The 19,855-nt window shown below is 41.2% G+C and overlaps 1 protein-coding gene across 22 annotated transcripts in view; it reads left to right on the top strand.

The window, feature by feature from the left end:
* Positions 1–15,038, top strand: part of CIT (citron rho-interacting serine/threonine kinase) — a 120,748-nt gene extending 105,710 nt beyond the window's left edge. For 13 of the 22 annotated variants that reach the window (XM_066978899.1, XM_066978898.1, XM_066978902.1 and 10 more), the window contains 18 exons: positions 187–294; positions 991–1,153; positions 1,397–1,561; positions 2,647–2,784; positions 3,061–3,241; positions 3,448–3,539; positions 3,819–3,923; positions 4,787–4,956; positions 5,922–6,014; positions 6,211–6,346; positions 7,745–7,884; positions 8,745–8,837; positions 11,148–11,256; positions 11,381–11,509; positions 12,238–12,318; positions 12,937–13,015; positions 13,131–13,310; positions 14,118–15,038. In XM_066978899.1, the coding sequence (XP_066835000.1) occupies positions 187–294; positions 991–1,153; positions 1,397–1,561; positions 2,647–2,784; positions 3,061–3,241; positions 3,448–3,539; positions 3,819–3,923; positions 4,787–4,956; positions 5,922–6,014; positions 6,211–6,346; positions 7,745–7,884; positions 8,745–8,837; positions 11,148–11,256; positions 11,381–11,509; positions 12,238–12,318; positions 12,937–13,015; positions 13,131–13,310; positions 14,118–14,517 (2,562 nt within the window). In that variant the 3' untranslated portion in view covers positions 14,518–15,038. The remainder of the gene's footprint in view (positions 1–186; positions 295–990; positions 1,154–1,396; positions 1,562–2,646; positions 2,785–3,060; positions 3,242–3,447; positions 3,540–3,818; positions 3,924–4,786; positions 4,957–5,921; positions 6,015–6,210; positions 6,347–7,744; positions 7,885–8,744; positions 8,838–11,147; positions 11,257–11,380; positions 11,510–12,237; positions 12,319–12,936; positions 13,016–13,130; positions 13,311–14,117) is intronic. The other 9 variants (XM_048063846.2, XM_048063844.2, XM_066978904.1 and 6 more) reach the window with 7 other exon arrangements.
* The last annotated feature ends 4,817 nt before the right edge of the window (positions 15,039–19,855 follow it).

The raw sequence follows: 19,855 nt of genomic DNA on the forward strand, positions 1-19,855 counted from the left end.
TGAGGGTGAGGAAACAGTGGGCAGGACTGTGCTTCCTCTTTAGTGTGGAGTTTTGGGATGTGGCTTACTGTTTCTGTGTGACACTTCCTAATACACTGTTTTTAATTCTGTTCTCCTCTTGAGTTGTCTGTTTGTTTCTACTATTAGGATGAAATTGCTTACGTTATTTGTTTGTTTGTTTCACAGGTTCTCTATTCCCATGAAAAAGTGAAAATGGAGGGCACTATTTCTCAGCAAACCAAACTCATTGATTTCCTGCAGGCAAAGATGGACCAACCAGCAAAAAAGAAAAAGGTGGGTGAAAAAGGTTTGAGGCATGGACTTAAATGATGGCTTTGTGATTAGTTATGTGCTGTGTATTCAAAATATTCTGTTTTATCTTTCTTTGTGCAACACAAATGTGTCCTCATCTAAGTATTCAAGTCACTGAGCACAAGCTTTACAAGGCAGAATGTCTTTCACGTGGCCTTTCCGGTATTTTGTTATTCCCACAATACTTAGGTTACAACCCAGTAGCTACACATCAATGAGGCTGTAGGAATACAGAGTTTTAATTTAATTATATCATGCTTTTTTCTTTTTTATAACAGTAAGTATGTATGTGTGTATGAACATATTTTGTATCTAGAGTGGTTGTCTTGTAGCATAGGATTGATTAGTCAGGTGGCGTGGCTTGTCACATCTGTGTCATAAGCAGTTCTGTCATTTTGAATTTAAATTAACTTTAACCACATATTTTGAGATCCTCTGTTTAGATGCTTTCGGAAACTCAAGGTGTAAGTACTAACAGGTAATGTTTGTCCCTCTTTAAATTAATCCATATCTCAACACTTTTTCTCCAGTGCCAGTATGAGATAAAAATCCATCCTTACTTATATCAGAATTACCATTAGGCCCTCTGGCCGGACTGCCACTAGCTAGTTTCACTTTGCCTAGTTTAAGCCATCTCTTACTAGGAGTTAGGAGTTGTCTGTGTGTTTCTGTTGCTAGGGCCTGTTTAGTCGGCGGAAAGAGGACCCTTCTTTACCCACACAGGTTCCCCTGCAATACAATGAGCTGAAAGTGGCACTGGAGAAGGAGAAAGCTCGTTCTGCTGAGCTGGAGGAGGCTCTACAGAAAACACGCATTGAGCTCAGATCTGCTCGCGAAGAAGGTAGGAGTTAGCAGAAAAGGTGAATCTGGAGGAGACGCACATTTTTGGTCTGAAAACATGCCTTTAATTGTATGCCACTAGAGCAGTAATGTGTTGTTTAAATCTTATCTACTGCTGTGAAGATGCAGTAAGGCTACACATTTTTCTGCCGGTTGCAACCATTGAATGGTTGCACAGAACCACTGCTATGAACTAGTTCTTCATATTGGTTATGTTGACGAGTGATATTTATCTCATCTGTAGCTGCTCATCGGAAAATATCAGACCACCCTCATCCATCCACTCCAGCCACAGCCAGGCAGCAGATCATCATGTCTGCCATAGTCCGCTCACCAGAGCATCAGCCTACTCCAATCAGTCTGCTTGCTCCACCCTCCAGTCGCAGGAAGGAATCTTCCACACCAGAGGGTAGGTCCTTGGTGAACTTCTGGTTTTCAAAGGAGTATATTTTCTGTACTATTCTGTGCATTGATCGAAAGGATTTACGGCTGTTTCCTTAGCAATTAAGGTTTTTACTTGTCTAAGCTGCATACAGATTTGTTCTGCTGAGCAGAAAGATTCTATCAAGATTTTTGGTAATAGGAGAAGACTTGGGTTAGGTGTAAGTGGAAGTTACCAGGTCAAAGATATTGATACCCTATTAACTAGAAGAAGGGGATACCCTTCCATATTACTGAGAATGGAAGGGAGAGGGTCATCAGACAAAGTAAAGGGATTAAGGGCTCTGCTCTTTTATTCTTAACTAACTGGTATGCAAGAATGAGTGTCAAACCTAGAAACTCTGAGCTACAACTTTGAGTCTTTAGAAGAAAATGGAAAAGCCAAAAGCACAAATAGGTCTCACCATCAGATACTGGGGAGGCACAGGGTGCTGTAAGGATGGGTAGCGTTAGCATAGGAAGATGTCTTCAGTGATAGATCATGGTCAGGAAAATAGAATCATGTTATTCGGTAAAAGAGCATGCCTTGAAGGATTAACTCTGTTCCTTAATGACCAAAAATACAGAATAGATCCACTAACAGGGATTTTAGGTATGCTTTAAGATATGCTGGCACTGATGGTTAGTATGAAGGCTGTATGGAAAAGGCCTGCTGTGTATTGACTACAAAAGTATAGGTGCTGAAGGGTTTGTTAGCTATAAGCAAAATTGTGATTAGTCTAGCACATTATAAGAATTGCAGTTAAGTGCAGACTTGAAATTCAGTTGGATTGATTGGCATAATCTTGCTACACCAAACAGTAGCAGTTTCAGCTCTATAGACTGTTCTCAAGTGGCATATTCTGTGCACCTGTATAAGGTAGTTACTGAGGTGGAGACGTAGTTTAAGATTTGCAGATTGCAAAGGAAAACTGACAGTGTCTATGTTCATTGGGGTTTTGATAGGGATATTTTATCACTTTTTAATTCCTTTGGCTTTAAAATGTCTGAACCTACTATAATTTTCATCCCTGTAACAGTTTGAATCCTGATAATAGATATTGTCCCTTTCAGAGTACAGTCGGCGCCTGAAAGAGCGAATGCATCACAATATCCCACATCGTTTTAATGTGGGGCTAAATATGAGAGCAACAAAATGTGCGGTATGTCTGGATACTGTGCACTTTGGACGGCAAGCATCTAAATGTCTTGGTAAGAGCAGAGCGTGTGCGCGAACAGAGTGTAGCATGGCAGTAGAATGAAAAAGGATCAGCTGTCTAGAATAGATTTTCAGTGAAAGTTGAATAAACGACCAAGCATGAAGATTTTGAAACGTCTTGGTGCAAACATTCTACATTAGAAAACATCTGATGGTTTAGAGTAGAAGGAAATTCTTATAAAAGCTGGGAGTTGTGCATTAGAAGTTGAAGCAACTGTGCCGTGCTTTTTTTGTCGTTTTACATAAGTTTTTCTCTGTCCTTCTGTCAGAATGCCAGGTGATGTGTCACCCAAAATGCTCAACTTGCTTGCCAGCTACTTGTGGACTGCCAGCAGAATATGCCACACACTTCTCTGAAGCATTCTGCCGGGATAAAATGAATTCTCCCGGTCTGCAGCTGAAGGAGCCAAGCAGCAGTCTACGTCTTGAAGGGTGGATGAAAGTGCCAAGGTATAAACATGAATCTTGGTGCCATATCAGGTGCTGAAACATTTGGAAAAGTTTTATATATTATCCTGGCTCATGTGAGGTGATAATTGGTACATGCCCATTACAGTTTCTTACTATTACTGAAATCTCTTCCTACAATTTGCATGTTTGTTATGTTCATAATCCAGGTAGAAAATCCAATGCGATTTTGTGCTTATTTTCTTCAGGAATAATAAACGTGGGCAGCAGGGCTGGGACAGGAAGTATATTGTCCTGGAAGGAACGAAAGTGCTCATTTATGATGCAGAAGCAAGAGAAGGTAACAGCATTTCTAGGAAGAACAATTTTTCTTTCAATATTCAGATATTGTTTGGAGAGGCCTAAGGATTGTTTGCTGTGGCTGTAGCTAATTAAGTTACTCCTTTGTAATAAGGCAACATAGCTGATTTTTTTTAGATCCCTTATGGTTTTATTGGCTGGTATGTCACTACAGTCCAGCTGGGAAATATCCAGGGTGTATGCGCTTCATTTTGCTATCACAGGTATTTTCTCACTACTTATTTGCTCTTCTTAGTCCATCTCCCTGTTCTCTCTGCAGCTGGACAGAGGCCTCTGGAAGAATTTGAGCTCTGTCTTCCTGATGGTGATGTAACTGTTCATGGAGCTGTAGGAGCTACTGAACTTACCAATACAGCAAAGACAGGTGAGAATCTATGTATGTGAGGTCAAACGGATTTCATCTGGCTTGACATCAGTTGGCATTCTGTTTAGCTGAACGGATTTTTCTCTCTTTAACTTTCATTTTGTAACCGTGCAATTATGAGGTTACCTCTCTCTGAATTAGGTGAATAGGTTAGTCATCTAGATACACAGGCCGTTGCTTCTGTCATGGTACTTGAGCTGTGAATAAGATAACCATCAAGCCAAGTGGAAGTAAATATTAGTATTTTGTAACATACTTAAAGGCATACTTGGTTTATTTCAAATTTCTTTGCTCAGTGCTCGCTATGAAGTGTGAAATTTTGTAATTCTTGCCACCATTGTACTCTAACCAGAAAGTTATTAACTTAGAAACACTGTGGGGTGTATATACAGTCTCATTATTAAAAAATGTTAATGTTTTGATTTGTATGTATTCAATAGAACTGATGAAAAGATTATGTATGTCTTGACTTCACCATTAAAGGATACAGACTGTTAAAAACAAAGGTTTCCACAAGCAATTTTTACAGATTTTTCTTGAACAGTACAGGGAAAACTTTAGTTGAGTGGCTGGCTTGTACTTCTTTTCCATAATGTTTCTCTTTTGAATAAAAGACAAGAAATGATTCTTATTTATTAGAGACAGCCTTGTAAGTATGGTTTGCATACCTCTATCTAATACTTAGCTTTAAGTGGCTAGCCTATGCAGGACCTGTAAAGGAGAAACCTATGTATAAATTGCCATGATAACACATCCTGCTAAATACAACTTCTCTCCAATGACGCTGAAAGGTGTTGATATAAGTCCACTGACAATATTGTGAAAACTAATCTAAGTCTTATTCTATCTATACAACATCTCAGATGTGCCATATATCCTAAAATTGGAGTCTCATCCACACACCACTTGCTGGCCTGGTAGAACACTCTACCTGTTAGCACCCAGCTTCCCTGACAAACAGCGCTGGGTCACAGCACTGGAATCAATAGTGGCAGGTGGGAGAGTTTCCAGAGAAAAAGCTGAGGCTGATGCTGTGAGTATAAAAGTTTCGTTTAATAATAAAATATTCTGGGAGGGAGCAGAGTGTTTGAAAAATATTTTTTTTGGTATTTGACACACTGAGGTTTAACTGAAGGTAAGTTATTTCTGCCTTGAGATGGACAGTATGAGTAACAGGAACTAGTTCCTTGTGAGATTGAAGCTTTATATTACAATAGCCTTCATTAGACTTGGGGCATGTAGTAAGAGGACCCTAAAATGATCTCTAATTCCAGCAAACAGAAGGAAGAAACAGCAGTTAGGATGTGGTTTAAATCTAATCCTCTAATGTACCACATGGAATGAGCAAACCTTGAAAGAAAAAAAAAACAAAAAGCTCCTTCTTCCATTCTTAGGGAGCTGGGATTTCCTTTTGTTTCTTGGGGGGGAAGTCTGTGTTTGTTTTTTACTTTTAATTTTATTTCTGATAAGAATAAGAGGTTAAATTGAGCTATTTTGTCTCTGGATAGCCTTTTTTAACACTGTTGTACTGATAACTCTTTATTTTCTGATAAAGGGAGAATTGATTCTATGGCATTATATGTTAAAACGTTAGCTCTGGAGGTAGTGAATATCTGACGAGGGGGAAATCATCTCTCATGCTAACATTTCTTCTGTCTCTGAGAAAATATATAAGCTCCCACTGACATTTGGACTTTTTTTTTAATCCTTCTCAAAAAATGTCACTGCTTCATTACAGGAGATGGAGGGAAATGGAAAGGATAGGGACAACAATGGGTTCTGTCTGAGTTTAGGTTAATTCTAATTGTATTTCATGTAGATGAAAGTATACTAATTCTTTCATAGGAGGAAACCCTGCAACTTTTAGCTTTCTCAGAAAAGGAAATCTGTGCTAAACTTTTCTCCCATCTGAAATGATGACTTTACATTGTTAAAATACTAGTAGAGAAAGAGATCAAGATGAACTCAACAAAAAAAAATTCTTTCTGTCATTTGCAGAAATTGCTTGGAAACTCCCTGCTGAAGCTAGAAGGTGAAGACCGTTTGGATATAAATTGCACAATGCCCTTTAGTGACCAGGTAATGACAATGGTCAGTTGAACCTTACTGAATATTTTATTGTTCTTTCATGAAAATTGTATCTTAACATCTGTGTGTGTAATTGTATACTTGGTTATTGGTTTGTTTTTTTCCTCTTCACTGGTAAATGAAATTATTCAAGCTTGCTCTTGGAGCATTCCTTGTTCACCACATGTGCTATTTTTCTTTTTTCCTGTTTTCACTGTAGGTAGTACTTGTGGGTGCAGAGGAAGGTCTCTATGCCCTGAATGTATTAAAGAATTCCTTAACGCACATCCCAGGAGTGGGTGCTGTCTTCCAAATTCACCTCATCAAGGATCTGGAGAAGCTACTCATGATAGCAGGTAGGGGGCTATCTGCTGCCATATATGCGTGCAGTAACTTTGTGGTAATTGTGTTGTATTGGTAGGAGGAAACTCACTGCCCTTCCTTTAGATTAATTACAGAATTTTTATTTATGCATTTAAATTAGCATATTATCAGGAATCAATTACTGTGCTTAACGCAGCATTGTCTGATGTAAATGAATATCTGATTGAAGGCTTAGTTAACCCTCCAAGTGACAGAAAGCAGTTTCTCAATTTCCTAAGTTGAGGGAGTGAGGAACAGAGATAAAACATTTCCAGCTTTGATTTGTAAAGAGGTCAGTCTTCGTTGGTTTTAGTTTCAAAATGTATCCCTGTTTTCTTTGTTATCTTAGCACTCTTGGTGTCCATGGGTTTAAGCCGCAGTTACCGTTTTGTTATTTCCTCCTTTTTATATGACTTTCATAGGCAAGTGAGTGGAGCAGCTAGGTAATTCAGCTAGGCTGAAGTCAGATGGAACTGGGTAGCCATTCTGAGCCCTTTGCAGTTCAGAAATAAAATCAGCCTGTTCCTCTTTCCCCTGCTATACAGCAGGAGGAGACGCTGCAGAGCAGCTGCAGTAAAGGAGGAGCAGAACCTGCCTGGAGTGCTCGTGTCCTCTCTGGGGCTCCACAGAAAAGTGGTGGAGGCTGGAGAAGGGTCTCTGACTACATCCTAGAGCAAACAGTCCAATGCAAGTTTAAAAAGTGTTGAGCTAGTTACTGAGCACGTTCCTTCCTAATCGGTACATACCATTTTTTTAACATAGTCAACAAACCAAGGACCATCGTGTGATCTCTGTGGCCTAGGGCCAACAACGACTTTCAACCTTTCTTGCTCTAAACACTGATGCACGTAACAAAATGGGGACTTGTTAAAGTGCTTGTTTAAGATTGCCTTATGAAAGGAACACTAGCATTCTTTCTTTTAGGAGAAGGCTGTGTTACCGAGTCCCTAGGCTTCTTGAGACGAATCAGGCTTGGTCTGTAATGCAATTTATTGGAGCACTTGGAAACCCACTGCCAGTTATGTTGGCACAGAAAGGTTAACGAACCTTTCGCTTTAAGAAGTTCTAAAGAATAAAAAAAAAAACTTCCTGGCTAATTTTGGGTAGTGTCCTAATGAGGTCATTATTAATGATGTTCTACCAGACCTTAGCAACACTAATAATCCACGGTTGTTATCCCTGTGGATTTACTGCTGGTTGTGTGTTGTTTTTTTTTTTAAGTTTTCAGTTTCACTTTTAATAAGAATTATATTAAATGAATTGTACATGGTACATTGTGGCTGTTACTGTGGTAACAGCCTGTAATGATAAGCTGCTGCTTAGGTAACAGAACAGACCTGTAGAGAACAGGGAGCTTTCCCTTGACAAAATGTAACCGCTTTTGTCTGCAGGAGAAGAAAGGGCTCTGTGTCTCGTGGATGTAAAAAAAGTGAAGCAATCGCTAGCCCAGTCTCACCTCCCAGCCCAGCCTGATATCTCACCAAATGTCTTTGAGGCTGTCAAAGGATGTCACCTTTTTGCTGCTGGCAAGGTAGGATAGAGTTCCCTCCTGCTCCCAGACCACTCTTTAGTCTGTACCAAGTTTAATATTAATCAAATCAGAATCTTTATTTCACTGGCAACAAATCCAAAGTCTGTATTCCTGTTTTAAATCTTTTCCCTGAAGTAAGATGAATACAGGTGGAAAAGAGACTGAGCTGGAGCCAATTTGGAGGATCTACTACAAATACAAATAAATTCAGTCAGGATGGCATGATGGTATATCCTAAACTTCTACATAATGAGAAGTCCAGCAAAGCATAGCATGTCTCCTCACAGTTGACTTCAATTTTAAGATTTATACTTAGTGAAATTCATCCGCTATTTGTTCTTGAATGTCATGTAACAGTTTCCAGGTTAGCAAATTTATTTACCTACTTGTGTCAGTTGATAACGTTTGATATTTCTGCTAATTCCCAGTTTCATTATGGAACATCTAGCCACAGTAAAAAATAATTAAAAAAAATCATCTCATTAACAATTAATTCTGCAGATTACTTTGATAACAAACGAAACATCATTCAGTTCAAAGAGATGTTTAAGATAACAGCTTGAGGGGCTAAAATTAAACCTAACTTGTGTCAGTTTTATTCCTTTTAATGAAACATTTTTCTGTGGAAAAGCTTCTGATTTTTATTAACTTTTTTCAAGTATAAAAGAAATGATAGAAGCAGTTCGAATTTACATTCTGAGTTTGGAGAGGCTTTTCATTATTTCACCACTTTGCAATAACTACCTTACTACTCTGCAAACTTCTTTTTGTGCTGAGAGAAATTTGGATCTGTTCCATGCACTCAGCATTAGAATTTACTCCATTACCACCCTAAACTTTGCCTGTAAACTTCCCTACAGGTGGAGAATGGTCTTTGTATCTGTGCAGCCATGCCCAATAAAGTGGTTGTTCTGCGATATAACGAGAGCTTGAACAAGTTCTGCATCAGAAAGGTAAGCTTAGTAATGCTCTTCAGTAGCTAAGGCAATTGACACCCTGCACTAAGACTTTGCTTTGCTCTGGAGTGAACACCTTAAACTTTTTGTGCATCCATAAGGACATTTGCTTTCCAGCTAAAATGATAGCAAACTGCAATGCGCACAGACTAAAAAGAAAGCAGGCAGCAAGTTCCTACACCAAGGGTTGGCATATTTGGAGAGATGCAGAACAGGGAATTGGGATTTTTTGAGATACCGGACACAGCTGTAATTGTACCCCTGCTTATTTACCCAAGGAAGGCTTTCTTCTTAGTTATCCAGCAGTGTTCTTTCACCTTTATTCCCTTTGGAGAAATCCTCAACAAATGACCTCTCTTCTTTGCAATTAAAGAAGCAATAGGTATCTGAATTTGTTTACTGTTCCGAGGGAAATCAAAGTGTATTTGGTATTATCCCATCACAAGACAGGCAGCTGTTTGCTATACTTGCCCTGGTATACGCATCCTTTCTCCTGGTCAGCCAACAAGGCAATAAGATACAGACCTTACACAGCTGTGTGTACAACTCCTGGGTGTGGAAGCATGTCTGCCTGCACCACTGGTACTGCATGGTACTGGCACACGTATTGCTTCATTCTGCCAAGCATGGATATGAAAAGCAGATCCACCGCAACTCCTCCAGACCGGCAGTTGCAGGCACACATTCTTTGTGCTGGCCTCCTGGGAAGTTAAGATACATTTGTTGGAGAAGATCTTGGCACAGACAATGAGGATACCAGCAAACTTGGAACGTGTACAAGCTTTGTGGCGGATATCAAGTCCTGCTCACAATGGAGTACGAGCTGACAGGAAACTCTGAAGATGCATAGCCACCACTCTGCTAGTGCTGCCATTCAGCTTCTCCATGGTGCGGAGTGCCTTGACAAGGGCTTACAGAAAGAATGTGCAAAGGCGTGCTTTAGAAGACAGGTTTTCCTTATCTTCACTGATCCAGACAACTTAATTTAGATCCTAACAAGATGGCAGCAAGCCCAGAATATGCTCTTCTGTGCTGCCAACTAAATTTCCAGATAAACTAGGGTAAACAATAGACAGTAGAGATTAAAGAAGTCTAGATCAAATCCATGACTCTGGAGACAAATATTTGAAGCGATCTTTACAGTTTAGGATGGAGGCAAATCAAACTGATTGCTATAGGGTTTCAGGGTAAAATGCTGGTCTGGAATGTACAGATGTTAGAACATCCTAATTTATAACCACATCAGTTCTGTGATCCAATGAAATCCCAATGAATGTGGCAGTAGCCACACATTATTGTAGAAAGGAGAACGGCAACTTTCATGAAGGGATTCTGTTTTCTGAGACCTTTCCATCAGGGACTGTTATGGATTAATTGAAGCAGCTTGGGGAGCAAATGTGGGTTATGCAAGGAGCCTTATCCTCAGAAGATCTTAAAGTCTGTGTTGTCAGTCTAGCCTGCAGAGCTTTTCTAGGTATTCAGTCATAATGCAAATCTTGGTGGACAATGTACTGTGTTACTTTGCACAAGGAAGGAAGGAAGACTGTGTATGTTTGTCGTTGTCATCTTTAATGAGCCATCGAGCTAATTTCTTAGTCATGTTCACAGCAGAGATGCATTAGTGAGCTGATTCTTTCTGTTGGGCAAATCACAGTGGTGGGCATGACTACTGACAAGAGTTTTGTTCCTTGTGTTGTAAGAGTTTGGGACTCGATTGGGTCAATCCTACTGCAGTTGTCTTAGGATCTTCTGTCTGCCTTTCTAGCAGCTGCTCTGAATCCTAGCGACTTCCAGGCTAGGAAGTGATTGTTTTAGCACAGCTATTCAGGAGTTGGGGCGAATTTAACTGATATACTTCACAGTGACATCTCTCTGATTGAACTCTTAACTGCTCTGTCCTGCTCATACGTCACCTCCAGACACACTGTTCAGATGTGCAGTTGTCGGTGTGGCTATGGTCTGCTATAAATAAGCAGGGAGCCACTCCCTGCTGCTACAGAAAACTGAGCTACACAGCAGAATGTCTTCCAGGATGGTGTATCTTTAAGAAAGGAAGAGTTTCTCAGTAAGGTTAGCACCCAGAGTTGAGCTGACCTACAATTCTATGTTCAAGCAAATGTCACTTGCAACAAAATAAAAACATTTCCTTCTAACCATTACTTTTCCATGTTTTTGAGAGATGGTTAATGACTTTGGGGTTGCTGACTGTAAGTGTGTAAGTGTGGCAATGTATAATCTTCCACAATAATTAATAGCTGTAAAGAATTACAGGGAACTAATATTGGTCTATACTTTCCTCTTTTCCAGGAGATTGAAACCTCAGAGCCTTGCAGCTGCATACATTTGACCACTTACAGCATCATCATTGGAACCAACAAGTTCTATGAAATTGAGATGAAACAGTATACGCTGGAGGGTAGGAGGCATTTCCTAAGGAATGCACCAAATGGCTCCACAGATTCTTTTGGTGGAGATGGAAGTACTGCTTTGGTGGGGAAAAAAGGGTGCTGATCAACCTGGTTTTCCGATTCTCTTTGCAGAGTTTCTGGATAAAAATGATCATACTTTGGCCTCTGCTGTGTTTGCAGCATCCACCAACAGTTTCCCAGTCAGTATCATTCAGGTGAACCCAACGGGGCAGAGGGAGGAATATCTGCTGTGTTTCCATGGTAAGCGTGTTGTATGATTGTACTACACTTGCTCTTGGTTTGTGAACTGTCAGAAGGTACTGTTCGAATAGAAAGCTGAACAGTTTACTTCCTGTGATTTAAACAGTAAGATGCACAGGATGCTGGTGCTACAATAACCGTTCCTGATCCAGTCTGCTGAAGCACTTTTGATCAGCTTGATTCTGACTTAAAAGTTCTCTGTGCCTGTGGATCAGTTACCATGAATAGTCTTCTATGCCCAGAAAAGAAGGGATTGTAGTCAGTGTTCAGTGCAGACAGATGTTTGATCAGCCCGATAAAACATTAGGGGGTTTTCAAACTTTGGAATTCTTGTCTGGTTTCCATATATATACATGAGACCTTTTAATTGTCTTGTGCTGATAAAAAGAGGGTGTGTTGTTTTTTCTTATAGCTGCTTTTATTGGCTGTCTAGGATAGTGTCCTGGAAATGCACAGGAAGTCTTCAAAAGCCCAGTAGCAGCAATTCTGAGCGAGTTACAGTAGGAGTTTCATAGTTTTCCCAGCTGCAAAAACAGATGAAATAATGACCTTACCTTAACTGGTATAAAGAGACCTAGAAGTTAAGTACCTTTTGGTACTGCAAGTTCTCCTAAATCTAGACAATGCAATGTCAAGGCACTGTAGGACATGCAAGACGGTGAGCACCTTCTCACTGTGAGTCAATACCCAGGCACTTGCTTATGACATAACACTACTTTTCTTGGCAGAGTTCGGGGTCTTTGTGGATTCCTATGGAAGACGCAGTAGGACGGATGACCTGAAATGGAATCGCTTACCTTTAGCTTTTGGTAGGTGTTAGAGGGACATTCGCTTGGATTATGGACATTACTGAAACAAGAAAACGCTCCCATGGGAAAGGCATTCTTTACTCTCAGGAGTTCTCTCTCTTCTTCCCTCTCCCAGTGCTCCCAGAAGCTATGGAAATTTTTAAGATTGTTATAAATCCCAATGGCAGACCACCTGAGGTGTAAACAATTATTAGGGGAAAGTAAACCTAAGTGATGTATTTCCTTAATGTTCCTAGTCTGACAGTGACTAAACTGGCTAGTGGAATTTTTAATGATGCTTGAAAGTTTCTGAAATAGTCAAGAATGTATCATTCCAGTGCGGATCCTTCAGGCCTTTCACTCTACCTAATGGATTTTGTGCAGTTAATAGCGCACTTTAATGCCTAATTCATAATACTTCAGTTAGTAAAATTGTTGGGATGCAGGTAGTTTCAGAGCAATTCTCTAAGCTTCTATCTCTCTATTTAGTAATATTGTCTGTCTTATTACAGGAAACCTAGTTTTCCTGTTTTTTCTCCAATGGGCTGCAGGGTTCTGTTGTGTTCACTAGTGCTTTTTAGAAGTTTTTAATAGAGAATTTTACATTGTGTTTTACTTGTTTCTATGATGTTCCTTCAGCCTACAGGGAGCCCTATCTCTTTGTGACCCACTTCAATTCCCTTGAAGTGATAGAGATTCAGGCACGAGCTTCTCTAGGGTAAGTAGTTCTTTTTTTCATTATTTTGAACAGTATGTGCTGAAGAATATGCGTACTTCCCAGGAAAATGTGCAGAGCTGTCATTGTAAAGACTTTTTCCTGCAATTTTACCCAGAACTCCTGCACGAGCCCACTTGGAGATACCAAATCCACGGTACCTAGGGCCTGCAATTTCATCTGGAGCTATCTACTTGGCCTCCTCTTACCAAGACAAATTAAGAGTGATTTGCTGTAAGGGCAATCTGGTGAAGGAGACCAACAATGAGCATCACAGAGGATCTTCTGCTACACGCAGGTATGAAAAAGTCAGTGTGTTAGGGTCCTTGTGTAAGCAAACTCACTCTAGAGGGCTTTCACCCCCAAATGTTCGGCCTCCTTCCATTCTTGGAGTTATTGTAATTCTGGAATGGAACAAGAACTGGAGTCGCTCGTCTTAGAATCCAGAGCACTAAGAAACATTAACTCTGTAGGAGCATGTGGGTAATCTCTTCCACAAACCCAAGTAAAAGATATTTTGTGATCTTCAGCTGTTAATGTTGGTCCACTGCGACTTCAAAACTTGGTGACCTTAGATGATACTGATGTGATGCTAAAAATCGACTTTAAGAATCTTTAAATCAAGAGCCCCTTCCTCTTAAAAGAGCTTGAATGTCTTAAGGAGACAGTGTTCAGCAGAGCAGATACTTCAGCTAAGTGCCTAAACACTGCGGTTGGTAGTGCTGCTGTGCATTGAAAGCTGAGGAACGGAGGCTTGTAGCTCACCTTAACCTGGCCTGAGCATCCTGGAGCTAGTGACAAATTTTGTATGTGAAAATGAATACATCAAATTTTAGTGCACTTTTATATGGAAAATTATGCTACTTATGTACACAAAAACATGTAGTTTTGTGGCCTGTTACATGCACATGATTTATGTTAGCAATTTATTAAGGCACCCTATCAGTGTCGCTAATGTAAGGAGTGCTCAGCTATCAAAGCTTCTTTGCACTTTTCAGCTTGGCCTAGGGAGGTGTGATGATTTTTCACATAAACACTGCTGGCTGTTAGGATAAAGCTTTATTTTTGCTAAAAGAAAATTTAACGTGAGGTTTTTGTTGCTCAGCTGTTCGCGTCCATTATTTTTGAATGACAGTAGCCCTAACAAGAGAGGTCCGCCCACATACAACGAGCACATAACCAAGCGGGTTGCATCAAGCCCAGGACCACCAGAAGGTCCAAGCCACCCTCGAGAACCAAGCACACCACATCGGTACCGCGAGGGAAGGACAGAGCTGCGGAGGGACAAGTCACCTGGGCGACCACTGGAGAGGGAGAAATCTCCAGGCCGGCTTCTGAGCACCCGCAGAGAAAGGTCCCCTGGAAGACTGTTTGATGAGAGCAGCCGAGGACGAATGCCCGTGAGTGGTGCCAGAACTCCTCTTGCTCAAGTCAACAAGGTAAGTCAGGAGCTCGGAAACTTCTCTGTTCTTGTGAAAAGACGTGGACTTCAGAAGGGCTGGTGACTGTAAAGTATAAGAGCAAATCAAATCTCACCCCACTTCATTTCTGTCAAAACATAGCACACGCAAGTTGTGCAGCTCGCTGGCCCTGTGAACACCCTCCTGTGTGCTAGTTCTGTAATTGCAAAAGCAGCTTGGCCCTGGAACAGGCTAAAGTCCTTCAGATGTGAAAGTGCAGGTGCATTTACTAACATAAATTGAGTTACTGAGGACTTGAGGGGGAGGTCATTTCTGGAGAAATGAATGCGGGAGCCTGCTGTGATCAGGGTGGCGCTGATACTTGCTGTTGTCAGTGGTTTAAGAATGATGCCACCTAGAAGCAAGTAGGCATGCAGCACTTGCTCAGCAGTAGTTAGCTGATGTACTGCTTCTGGCACCTGTGCATATATGAGAAAAATATGTGCAACGTTAACTGTCATTTTATTTCCCTGCCAGGTCTGGGACCAGTCTTCAGTGTAACTCTCAGCTAGACAAAGTTATTCATCTTGACCTGCAGGAAAAAAAAAAAAAAAGAAAAAAGGAAATATACTGAGTATATGCACTCCATGTCTGCTGCCCAGTTACAAAACAGCATTTCTGGGCCAAAGCTAGCTCCGCATCAGGAGATGTGACACTTCTGAAGATTGTTCGCATCTCAGTTAATTTCTCTGCACTTTCCTGCACTCCTGTTTTTGCACTTTGTACTACTGTTACTCTTTCAAGCAGTTCATGAACTTTTTGTATTCACTTTAGTCCCTAGTGCTTCATCAAGGAAATTAAATGGGACTAGAGTCCCACCCCAGATCTTCAATGTGGTTAGCACCCCTTACCAGATAATTGATCATAGTTCTGAGATGTGCTGGGAATTCCTGGTGGCCTGGAAACAGAAGGGCCAAGGTCGTTCAATAGAAGGTGTGATTGGATATTCTTTACAGAACACAAAAAAATTACTTTTGTAGTCTGTTCACCTGCCACTTCTGAGAGTTATTTTGTTCTCACTAAACTTGCTCTAGAGCAGCTCTGGGGAGGGAAGAACCCCGCTTTGTGATCCCATGTGCCCTACCCCAAGACAAAGTGCATTATCTATAAGCTACTGGGGTGTTAAGACTTTATCCAGGTCTTCTGCATGACAGTTCACTGCATGCTGCTGCACCATCACTGGCTGCTCTCTCCTTTTAGGTTGCTTTGCTGAGTAGTGTATTGTACCTCACTTGTAAATTAACTGAAACCTCTAGATTACGCTGCAAAATAATCGTTAATTACTCTGGAAATTTGGCAATGAAGAGTTAACAAGCCTTATTCTATGACAAGAATTACAGTCACAGTTGTGTTCTCCTCTCAGCATTAAACGTAGTCCTTTCAGAAATTACACCACAGCCCTGTCTTAAAGCCCACGAGGAGCCCACGTTCCCCAGGGAGAGGAGCAGCCCAGAGCTGGCTCGTCCCTGTGAGCTGTAACTTGCCGTACAATAAGCACCAAATGTCATGGCACAAGAGGATACTCACAATGAACAGCTTTAGCGGTTACTGAACACACCTTCGCCTTCGCTTCCGCATATCTAACCTCGAGCCATTTATTGCTTTCTATTCTCTTTTGCTGTGAACATGAAGCAGAGAGCAAAAGATTTTCAAAGCAGATTTTGACCATTCAGTCTGCAATAGCAACATTTGAAGTGAACAACCACGTTCTTTACAACTGGAAAGAGCAAAACTGCATCCAATCTTCCCTTGGCCACACTCTTAAACTTCTGCTAGTCCCTTGCAAGCCCGTGCTAACCTGTTCTAAAAATCCCTAAGAAGTCAAATGCCTTGTCAGTGTCCTTTGGCAGGTTTCATGAATATTGTATTCTGTTCTCGTCTGTTGGGTTATTTTAGGTCAGATGATATGGCAGGAAACTTGCTGAAAGTTTTGTCTTCTGGTCTGAATATTTTGAAAGGTCACTGAGATCAGTCTTTAAATCTTTGCATCTCATGGAAGATCTTCAAGACCTCAGAAACGGGCTTGTTGAGTCCTGAAAGTGTATATCTTGTGTCTTGTTCGTGAAATGCTTCCTGCTATAGAAATAGCTCAAAGGACTGTACATATTTACAAGAAACTTTATATTCGTAACAAAAGGGAATTGAATTGGTTTCTACTTTTTTATTGTAAACTGTGTGTTTTTCAACACTAGCTTTTTTGTTTTAATGGTGGTTGTGGACAGCCATCTTCAGACACTGGAGGGGCCTCAGCTTAATCCTCCTAGCTCCCATGAAGAAATATTGTAACATTAAATTGCAACTGAAGCTTGTTAGCATAAATGAGGTTTTAGGTATCTAAAAGTACAGGAATTTTCTTCATTACCTTTTTATTATTGATAAGGGAGGGAACTAGAGGGACAGTTCAAAGCTCCATCTGGAAAGTATTGAACTTTGTTGTTGAACAATAACCAAATAAAACAAATAACTATCTTGACTGGCATGGTGAAATGAACGCTTCCTTCTACACAGAGAAACCCGTAGCCATCCTAATACTGCACCCAGCATTCCAGGCTGTGTAATCTATAGGCGTCAGAGCTTACCAAAGAGCTAACCGTGACTATTTAGCATTTTAATAGTCGTTATGCCCTGAACTAGTAGCATAAGTGGCTTCACAAAGGCAAAGCATGTTCACATGAACTAAAACAGAGGGATCTCTCCAACTCTTTTACTCTAGCAGCAGTCAGCTGCGAACACCTACAGCTAAATTCTGCCCTCACGTACTTAACTAGCGATGTGGGTAGAGGTAAGACACGTGTGAGTATATGGGAAAAGAATGTGGCCCTGCTAAATGACCCGTGCATTTTGAGCTGGAAAAAAAACATCTTAATTAACAATAGTGTGATCTAATGACAGGTTTTGGGATTTATCCCAGCAGAGTACTGGTAGCAAAGGGGACAGATAGTTACTCATCCCACTGCTGTATTATGCTGGTGCTTTAAGGCCTAATAGCTGCAACTTTTTAAAAAAAGAAACATTCACAAATCTAATTCAGATTGAGTACAACCTGCAGAGTTGCTGTACATCTTAACTTACACCTGCTGGGAAAACTTGCTAGATCAGACTTAAATGTAAATACATCTATTTTTAACTGAACCAGTTTTTACAGGGTCTGAAGTATTCTTTCACAGGAAGAGGTTTTTAATATTCACACTGCTGCCTACAGTAACTTAATTTGTCCTCCTACTGTTCAGTGTTTTTGGTTTTGTGCACATAGCCGCCCCCTTACCCCCAATAAAGGGCTTGTTGGAGGGTGTGTGGGAGGGTTACTAATAGCTCCTATTACATTTTGGTCTACATGACATTCTTCATGAAAATGCTCTACATAAAAACCAAGCTGCTTGATTTATCTATTGTGCCTACTATCTGATGTATATGATGAAATGCTAACTTGTTAAATGTTCCTTTATTTCTATTTTACTGTGCACAAAGAATACTTATTTAAAGCTCATTGTTGCAGTCCTATGATGCATGATCAGAATTGTAACAAAGCTAAAATAATCCAGAAACTGGTGGAGTAAAAAAAAAATTACTTACTGAGCCTTTTGATTATCAAGAACCCTGCACAAATCCACTTCAGCACGACCACCCCATGTCATGCTGAAATTTAGGGGGGGTGGGGGTGGGGGAAGGGAGTTCCTGTTATTTATAGACTGTAATGGCTTACTCCAGAGTCCCAGAATGAAAGTAACAAAAGGCTCTGCATCTACCTTAAAAAAAAAAAGTGTTCTCCTAGCAACAGCCAAGAATAAACATAACAGCACAGACTGAGAGAGGTGGGTGGGGAATGTAAGCGAGCTAATAAATCATCCAACACTTCATCCAGCTTTTGCCTTTGGAGGGATTTGATTCATCCCATTATAATAAGGGACTGCATGTATGATCAGCTAATTCATTCACCTGTCAGGCAGACAACTCCCGCCCCCCCCCCCACCCCCCTTCAAAAAGAGACCACTCCACCACCACTTACCTCTGCTGTCAGCCCTCGGGTCTGAGTCCTCAGTCCTCCTGCTGAGGAGGAAGGGATGTTGGGGGGCCTGAGGCGTGTCAGGGGCTCAGCTGGAGGAAGACTGTGGCTCCTGGGAGATGTTCGGTGAAGCCACAGGTGCCGGAGGACACCACATTGCCACCCTGTTCCTTGTGGTTGGGAGGGAGACACCCCGCCCCTCCCCCCCCAGCTCCCAGCCTTTGGGCAGCTGTGCTTACCCATCCAGAACAAGCACAGATGGATGTGCTCACAGAATAATTGCACTTGCAAGCCCCCGGTGGGCTGGGCTGGGTCACTTGCTTGGTCAAAACAAAAAAACCTGGGGCCCTTCACCCTGGGTTCTGAAGGGCACAAGCAAAGCTTTTTTTTTGGGGGGGGGAGGGTGTGGGGGGGGGAGGCAATAAAATGGTGCCAGGTGCACACCATGTACTAAGTACCCTTTGCCTTCTGAGAGCTTGCTATAGTCTGCACATTTAAAAAAACAAAGCACAGTTTTCTATAAAATGTTTGGCTCTGTCCTGTCGTTCCATCATCTCAGCACTGATGAAAAGCCTGGAGTGAGTCATGCAGATATGTAATTAGAAAAAAAAAAATCCACAAAGGTTAGCAAGAATTAATGAAACCATGGCCATAAATACTGCTGTCTTGCATATGACAAAATGGCAGTTTTGACTGAGCTTACATTTCTACAAAAGGCGATCCTGTTAAAATTAGTTAACCGGAATTGTTTCAACCTGCTTGCCATTGCCCTTTGCTGTTCTTTCAGTGCTTTTCTTTTTTTTTCTTTTTTTTTTTAAGCCCTGACCTAACTAGCTTGAGCTCAATGGCCCCTCTACATCCAAGCAGACGACACCTACAGCATATGCTTCTACCAGCTCTGCTCATGCAACCCCCAGACTTGGTATTGTCTGATGCTACTAAACTTACGTGCAGGCTGTCCCATTGCACAGCTGAAGCCAATGCTGTACCTGGTGTGCCTCTGACACCACAAACCCCAGCCCACCTGCATTACACGCTGCCCAGGAGAAAGGCTCAGAACAACAAACGGTTTGCTTACAACGTGGTTTGCTTTAACAAAAACAGCAAGGGGTGGCTTAAGGCCAAGATCAATTTTTTTCTTTCTGACCTGATCACTGGGGCCTGTAACAAATAATCGGACTGTAAATGTTGCATCACAAATACACACTAACACAGCCTTCAACAACTTAGTAACTGCAAAAGACCAAGCTGCATCTCTCCACAAAAAGCTTGCCCATTCCACCAAGGTATAAAATGCTAATCAGCCAATCACTACTTATAACACGTAATGACTCAAGGAAACTAAGGTCACCGGAAATGGGAAGGCTAACAACAGCACCA

The sequence above is a fragment of the Anser cygnoides genome, chromosome 17 (genome assembly GCF_040182565.1).
Source record: "Anser cygnoides isolate HZ-2024a breed goose chromosome 17, Taihu_goose_T2T_genome, whole genome shotgun sequence".
In the NCBI taxonomy this organism is placed as follows: Eukaryota; Metazoa; Chordata; class Aves; order Anseriformes; family Anatidae; genus Anser; species Anser cygnoides.